The 8,485-nt window shown below is 38.6% G+C and overlaps 1 protein-coding gene across 1 annotated transcript; it reads left to right on the top strand.

The window, feature by feature from the left end:
• Positions 1–302: 302 nt before the first annotated feature.
• On the top strand, positions 303–8,265 carry lnpa (limb and neural patterns a). Its single transcript, XM_017422609.3, has 13 exons — positions 303–446; positions 1,064–1,150; positions 1,770–1,811; positions 3,730–3,917; positions 4,001–4,059; positions 4,151–4,191; positions 4,874–4,957; positions 5,069–5,120; positions 5,203–5,424; positions 6,428–6,533; positions 6,820–6,890; positions 7,198–7,347; positions 7,436–8,265. Exons 2-13 carry the CDS (start codon positions 1,124–1,126, stop codon positions 7,606–7,608), a joined length of 1,215 nt encoding a protein of 404 aa, XP_017278098.1. The 5' UTR covers positions 303–446; positions 1,064–1,123; the 3' UTR covers positions 7,609–8,265.
• The last annotated feature ends 220 nt before the right edge of the window (positions 8,266–8,485 follow it).

Raw genomic sequence — 8,485 nt, 5'->3', positions numbered from 1 at the left:
CAGTATATAGATATATATCATAGCCATATATATGTGTGTGTGTGTTTGTATATATGACCATTAGAAATGATTAGGACAAAAGTCATCTTTTCCTGTAACTGGAGACCTCAACTTTTTGAGTTGCCTTACAGGAATGAAAGACTACATGAAGTTTGCAAGAACAGTAACTTCATACAACCCAAGCACTTGTTAAACCATTGATTGTGCATGCTGTAATTATCACAATGTGACCATTTTGAGTGGATGGTAGTGAATGTCCCATGAACATGAGGCGGTCCCGACAGACACGGATCTGAGGACCGTGAAAGCCCAGCAGGAGCGCTCCTGTTTCACGCTGTTCCCTCGGTGGACACTCCCCCCTCCGTGACTCCGCGTGAAGAGACAGGACGGACGGACTGCCCCGTCCTGGTGCAGCCTGTTGAATCTGGGACAGCTCGTACACCGAGGTGAGTTACTCGCGTTTGCTCTAATACAAAACTCTGACTCTCCAGCCTCACTTTGGCAAACTCAGCAGAAACTCCAGTTTGTTTGTTGTTTATTTTTTTGTGACGACCCTGCTGTCAGAACGAGCGCAGCTAGCTAGCAGCTGCACGCAGTTAGCTAGCGTCACGATGCTAATGAGTGTTTGTCAACGTGTTGGAGGGGGCAGAAAGTTATTTTGGGACATGTTTGGTGGGACACAGCGACCTGACAGACCTTCACTGTGCTGGAACTAGCACTGTAGGTTCCAAACGTTTTGCTGCCCGGAAACAAACAAGCTTCTAATTTAGGTTAGCAAAGGGCAGCTGCAGCAGCCAGGTCACTCTAAGTTGTTGACTTTGGTAGTTTATCCAAGTAAATATAGATGTGGTTGGATGCTCCTTTTAGCATTAACCATGCAGTTTATGCAAAGCAGGCTGCACTGTTAGTACAGGTCCAGTGCTTTGCATTTCTGCAGCAAGTCCTCTTGATTTCTTTAACAGTTTGTTTAAAGACAACTTATTTTAGCATCACATTGTAGCTCAGTGTAGCTAACAAGTTGGGTTCTGAAAAGTTGTTTACACATTATCTCTGCTGTCAACAGGTGGACCAGAGAGAAAAGGATCCAAATAAGACAAAAAAACCACACTCCCACTTCATCAATATGGGGGCTGTAATCTCAAGATGGAGGGTTTGTATTTGAAATATTACCAACTATAGCTCTCTAATGTATAGGCTATTATGTTAAATCATTGCTTTCACCAGTACCCCTTTTAAGTTTAGGCATGCTCGACTTAATAGGTAAAATGCACACTTCTCAGATATTTTCCCACACACACAATTTACTGAGTCCTCAGTTTCACTTCCCTTTTCTTTAACATGGTTTATGCAGTTTTGGAGGCTGAGTAGTTCTGCTTTAACATGTAGAAATCCTCCATGAATCCTAATGAGATATTTTTAAAGCTGGAAAAACATAACCTGGGCTCCAAAAATATGCCTGAGATGTTGTTTATTGTATTTGTGGTGGCACCAAACAAAGAGACTGATGTTCTCAAGTACTGAAAAAAGTATATTTTCTTGCATGTTTGGGTGATTTTATATATACATTTTCAAATTCACATGTTCTTGCTTATATTTCTCCTGGTATTTGTCACCTGTTGGCAGTACTTTCCAACAAAGGAAGAACACAAGCACCACATAAACAAAACATGAAGGAAGAAGGAAGCAGAAACAGGAAATGTTCAAATCAGACGTTGCTTTCAAACCATGTCTTTTGATTTAATGTCCCACTTCAAATTGTTGTCTTTCAGGCTAAACCGTCCACTGTGGAGACTTTGGAACAACTTGAAAAGGTATATTTGGCCCAAGATAACATGTCTTTACGTAGATCTGTAAAATTTAATGCAGAAATAGTTTAAATGTGTTAAAGTATTGTGGTCTGTAACGTATGATTTCATCAATTCTGCAGCATTAACAAACAAATATAGGTATATAGGTTTATAAAACTCAAAAATTTTCACAAACATTAATAAAGTAGCAGAATAGACAGGTGTTTTGAAACACTGAAGTGTAAGAGCAAGCACTTTGACTGTAGTTGGCTCGTGATTTGGTGAGTGATGAGACTTGACTGCTGTTTTGTAGCTAAGCCAGTGTTAGGTTATTTTCAGCACCTTGGAGCAACAACCACAGGAGAGCTTGATGTCGGAAAGATGTTGGGTGGCATTCAAGTTGTGAAACGGCTGGTTTTGAACTTATTTGATTCTTCCTGCAATAAATCTGTCATTGAAGAGTGTTTTTTTTTTGTTAGCAGCATTACAACACAAACAATAGGAGAAACATAAATGTTGTGCTGTATTTGAGATCAGTTAATTTGTTGCTTAGAGTGACACACACACATGTTCCAGTGGCACCATAGTGACCAAGAGTCGGTCACATTTCATCCACCAGTTATTTTTAGATGGGGTGTTCAGCACTCTAAAGCTGTGGTGTTACATTTCTGTTTACAAAACCTGAAAATCAATTGCCAATTTAATTGCAAAATGTAATATATTTATTTATTTTTAGCCTGAGCATGAGCCGACCGAAGGTTCTGTATGTTGATTCCTCGGTTGGATTCTACTTGTGTGCAGTGACCTTTAAATCTTTAGTGCTGTGGCAGACAATTGGGTTCTCTCTCAGAAGTGGAACATCAAACCCTAAAGGAATTTACCTTCATTTGCATCTATGTAAAAACACGATACAATGTTGGGAGATGCGGTTTCAAAACAGGGCCAAAGACGCAGAATTAAGTGCTGGGTGCAGAAAAAATGTAGTTCCAATATATTTGCTTTACTACATCTTAAAGCTGCATCAAAGAGGAATTTCTCCAGATGATTTGACTACATTAAAAATTGTTCTAGTTTATTTAAGGAAACTAAACACAGGATGAAGTAGTATTTCTTGAAGGCATGCATTTTGCCTGCTGCCTTGCATGTTTAAGTTTTAAACAAAGATGTAGCGTGATCTCTTTGCACTCAGAGGATGTTGGACATGAGTCTCAGCTACTACCACACAAAAGTTTAAGGTTGATTTGTTGATGCGGCCATCTTGAATCGTTTGACCGCAAAAGTAAATAATTTGTAGATGCACATCCAGTAATTACTTTCTCCTGTAACTTCCCCATCTGAGTGTTTGAAACACCACTTTAAAATTAAGCCAGCTACACACAGCTCCATCTACAGAGTCCTTTTGTTGTGGTTGTTGATGTCATATTCGTAAATGATGCGGCTGAGCGTTGCGCAATCTGTTCCCCAGGCAGTGCAAAAATCAAACACGTAGGCCATTATGCTCACTCCATAGTGGGACTGGCAGTCATTATAACCCTCAGAAGGTCCTTATAATCGTTCGGTCCCAAAGCTCCTACGTGATCCAGACCTAAGAGCAGAAATGAGGATATATCACTGCAAGTTTGTTTGTTGTTCCAAAATGCTGTTTGATTCCCTGATAGGACTGTGGTAATGATCTCTTTGGTGTCACTTTTCTGTGGAAAAACTATTACCCCGTTGGAAGTGTGAAGTTTTTGATGATTAATTTTGTTTTCAAGGAAGTTCTGATTGGGTGACAAATCGCACTATATAGTTTGCTGATCTTTGCATAACATGCTGAATTTGGGGAATGATATACATATATTTGGTTAGAGCAGTTTAAATGAAAATTGTTTATTTTAGGCAGTAATGTTAATAGGATCACATTATTGTCCTAATGTAATTAATAGTTTTGTTTTCTTCAAAGAATATCCAGACTCTTGAAGACTATAGTGTGAAGTATCAACGGCAGCTGAAGATATGGGTCGGACGGCTGCTTCTCTACTCGTCTCTGCTCTACTTGATTACCTGCATGGTTGTGTACTTCTGGTACCTGCCAGAACAGATAATGGGACGGCTCGTATTGTCTCTCCCATTTGTCATTTTTCCATTTTTGTAAGTATACAAGATAACTGTTTGGTTATATCTAAATGCAACAACAAAAAAACCCAAAACATTTTGTCCTTTTTTTCTTTTAGAGTGTGGTTACTGCGAAAAATGCTTGTATATATTTTCTCACGAAGAACTGAAAAGAATAGTAAGATCTTATTTGCTCTTAATGCATAAATTAACTCTTATGCTTAGCTGCACACCAACATTGTATTTTTTTCACTTTTTTTTGTTTTTAGATGAAACATTGGAAGATCTGAAAGCACAAAAAATGAAAATAGTAAGTGATTTCCTGCCATTTCTCAAGTTTCATCTGCATTATTGACATAATTTTACGAACAGGACTGCAAAATGAGGCTCTAATAAATTGTATGTTTTTAAAAAAAGAGTGCAATAATTAGCTTTTATTTATCACTTAAACCTTTAATTCTTTTAGTATTGCTCTTGCTAATCTTTGGAGCATCTTTATAGCAATATATTTACTTATTCTTTGGATTTGTGCCGACAGCTTGTGAACGGTACAATGACTTAACCCAGCAAACCACTCAGCTAATGTCACTTTAATTAATAGCATTTAGTGCAGAAAAGAAATAAATCTGATAAATTGCTTGTCATCCTCTGTCAAGTTCTAATAACTTTCAATAATTAGGGCTGATGAATTTTCACACTCTCCATTATCGAAGTAGTGAATGTAATTATTCTTCATATTACATGTAAACATGTAGAAATGTTCAGTGTTTTATTTTAAATAAAAGCGTTCAAGGGAGCTCGCTGTTACGGTGGTTACTTTCCTATGTTATTAGAGATAATGCGAAGATGTTTTATCTGTGTTCTCTGCCTCTTAATTGCACCAGATGATCATCAAATAATATCTTTTGTATCTCAAATATTACAGGATGAATTCCTGAAATGTAATGAGCTAAGGATTCATCCTCATAATACCCCTTAATGTCTTTTCCCAGCTTGAAGAAGTTATGGAAACTGAGACGTATAAAAATGCCAAAATGATTTTGGAGAGATTCGATCCAGATTCCAAGAAAAAGATTGTAAGCTATCCTGCTTTTATTGTGAAGTGTAACTTTGTCGTTTTATTGTTTTTGTTGTACACCTCTCATATTAAGTCATGTTCTTGGGCTGTGTTGTCTTTTTATGTGAAGGAACTTGAATCCACTCCAGTAGGACCCCAGAAATATCCCAAACCAGGACAAGGTAGAAGTGGTTCAGAAGAAAATATTACCTCTACTCTGGCATTTTCTACTATTGTTAAATGCTCCCCAATTCTTCCTGTTAGAGCTCCGCCAGCGCCATGTCATGCCAAAGACCCCAGTGGTGATGGTGAATCCTGGAAGCAGTTCTGCTGCCCGCCCTCCTCTTGCCTCTGGGCCCAGCTATCCTGGACGATCTTCCCACTCTGCTCCCGGCGGACCCCCAGAGAGGAGCCTGTCAGCAGTAGCTGCTCAGCAGAGCTTGATGAGGAAGCCCGTGACCCCGGGAACACCTGTTCCAGGAGTCGGTGAGTTACCTGCACACAGGGGGACCGGATCATAATGTGGTCGATTAAGGTGTGATTTACTCTTCCCTGGCTATGTGTCCCCAGTTGCTCAAAGCTCTGTGGTTTGTGTTTTCAGCAAGGTTATGGTATGGAATACAGTAGTTGTAAAAGATAATTGCAGGAAGTTAAAATTAAAACATCTTCTTAAATGATCCAGTCTTTCCCCAAACATGGATGTTATAAGAAATCAAGATCCGATATCGAAGATCTTAAGAATTGTCACAAGATGCTTGGCAGCAAAATGCTAAACTTCTCAGAGTTCTTGTTTTCATAGATGCACATCTGTGGGGTGTGGATTTATTATTCAGTATTGATCATTTCTGTGGTATGGCCACTCTGTTGGGGAAAAAATGCAAATAAGTACAAACGATGAAAGAGAGATGCTCGTGGAGTAAAGGAAGCTGTAGTTTGTAATCTGCCAAATGGAATGCCAACTGAGGTATGCACAATGCTGGATAACATTAATTATGATTAATTAACCAGATCTGCATTTCTTCTCTGGTGGTAGGCTCTCACTAAACATCTTATGTTTCTTGGTGAAATTGCTTTTGGCATTGGGAGCACCTCACAAATGGTTTACATGACTTTATGTTATCACCTGCGTGTGTTGAAAATTGAAAGTGAAAAGCAATTTGATACAAAGAGTCACCACAGAGTTTCCATATGTTGGTAAATTAATAAGCAGCAGGACACGGAGACTGTGCCAAGTCTCACAGAAATGACCAGTCATCTTCCTATGATTGCTCTTGATGTTAGATTATATTAATTACTACCCACCAACGCAGCAGGGATGCGCAACATGCTTCGCAAGTGAGAGGTTTCGTCATTAAGAAAATGGTACAGGTTCTGATAAAAGTTGTCAAGATTTGTGGAATAAACAATTTCACAGACCTGTTGCTGTTGGCGGGCTTATTGAGGTTTGGATTTAAGGTAGAACGGGATCCGATGTTGATGTTTTTTACAGGCATGCACCCCCCAGGCCCGCCCCTGGCCAGGCCTGTGCTCCCGAGGGAAAGGAGTGCAATGGACAGAGTTATTGAGTATCTCGTTGGAGATGGTCCTCAGAACAGGTGCACAACCTCCTATATATCTGAACTGATTTCTTTGTTCATATCCAGTTTTTGTGGTTACAAACGTGCAGCAGGGATGAAAACCTACTATTTCTTAATTGTATTAATTTTAAATCATAAAGATCTAAGTGATTTATCGAACAGTGTTACAGTGCAGAAAAGGTAACATTAAATTACTTGTGCTTCAGTTGTGCCGTGCAAACCGCCATTGTATTTATTAATGATTCTGTCTTTACAACCTAATTTGTATAACTGTCCTCACCGGATTGCCTTTCCCCTCTCATAGATACGCTCTCATATGTCAGCAGTGTCTGTCTCATAACGGCATGGCATTAAAAGAAGAATTTGAATACATCGGTAAGACTTGGAGCATCACAGCTCTCTTTATCAGTCTCCATCAAACACTGGGCCTGCATTTGCCCTCTAGCATTTGGCAGAGCAGTACATCACATGGCTCTTAAATGCCTCTGACACTACCAACTCCTGTAAGCAAAAAGTGAACACGATTGAATATGCAAAGTAGTGCTGCACATCAGTCTGAAATGTTTATGCATCTCAGGCAGTTTTTGTCATTGATTCATGTATATTAATCTATGCATGTTTGGAGCTGTATTAAAGTGGTTGCATTAACTAGATGTATGATGTCATGTTTGTGTTGCTTTAGCCTTCCGATGTGCGTATTGTTATTTCTTGAACCCTGCAAGAAAGACCAGGCCTCAGGCACCCAGACTCCCCGAGGTCACTGAACCGAAGATGCTATCTGAGGTGTCCTTACCTTCATCTCCTAATGTTGATGAAAACCAGTGCGATTCAGGTGATGATTCTAAATAAGATTCTTTTTTTAATATGTATTTGTTTGGAAAAGACTTGCATGTAAACTGAAGATTCTGTGTAATTTCTAGGAAAAACCAAGCCTGCTGATGTCCCACTCGGAGCAGATGCCCACGAGTCAGACGCGGTGACAACCACAGAGCCCAGTCCTGCATCAGAAGGCCAAAACGCGGCCGAATCACAAGACGTGCCCTCTGAGAAATCTGATGAAGAGCAAGATATTTCTGCCATGGAAGTGGAATAAAACAGCAGAGTGGTGATATTTCAATACATGTCAAGCTGGAATGTTTTGTTATTCTTCGAGAGAAGGAAAACAAAATTTCTTTGGTTAGTTTACAGATAGATATTTTAGTTTACAAAAGATTACAAAGGTGAGGTTACAAAAGCACAATCCAGCTGGAAGTTATTGTCTTGCAAAAATTACTTTTAAACTTCTAGGAATATTAATGACCTACACACTGCATTGCATAGCACTAGCATTACCTGTCATGAATATACACCTAGAATGAAAAGCTATAAGGTGTGTCTTGTATTTAAAGTTGTATTTTTATGTTTTCTTTTTCGTCCGTATTTTATTTTCAATGACATTTGATATTGTGTTGTGATAAATAGACTATAGTAGCCACAAGCATGTTGGAATATTTTGGAATATTATTTATAGCTATTTTCTTCAATGTTGCATGTGAGATGATAGTGTTTACTTTGGTACTCTGCAGTATTTAAGTGCTAACATGTTTACAGAGCCATGGTACCATGAAAGGAATGCACATGCAGTACAGTATGTTTATTACTCAAAGCAAGGAAAGGAGATCTGTTAGTACTGTGTTCCTGTCCTAAGTGCCTTTTATATTTTGTCAGCTTCAAAGTATTATCAATAAAATAATATTTTATAAGAAGACAATGTCACTTATTTGTTCTTGGGTATAAATGATACAATTTGTTACTTAGAGTATGATTTCCTTTTGTATAAAAAGAATACTGAATACTTTTTTGTATGCACTTGCTGTTTTATAAATAATAGAGCTGAGTTCCTCATAATCATGTAAATGACATGGAAAAAGTTCTGAGTTATTTCTGATATCTGTAATGTGCTGCGTTCTGTTTGTTGCATTTTAAACTGG

Source organism: Kryptolebias marmoratus, linkage group LG6 (assembly GCF_001649575.2).
Source record: "Kryptolebias marmoratus isolate JLee-2015 linkage group LG6, ASM164957v2, whole genome shotgun sequence".
NCBI lineage: Eukaryota > Metazoa > Chordata > Actinopteri > Cyprinodontiformes > Rivulidae > Kryptolebias > Kryptolebias marmoratus.
Note: the sequence above shows the minus strand (reverse complement) of the source record. Positions and strands in the feature narration are given on the sequence as shown.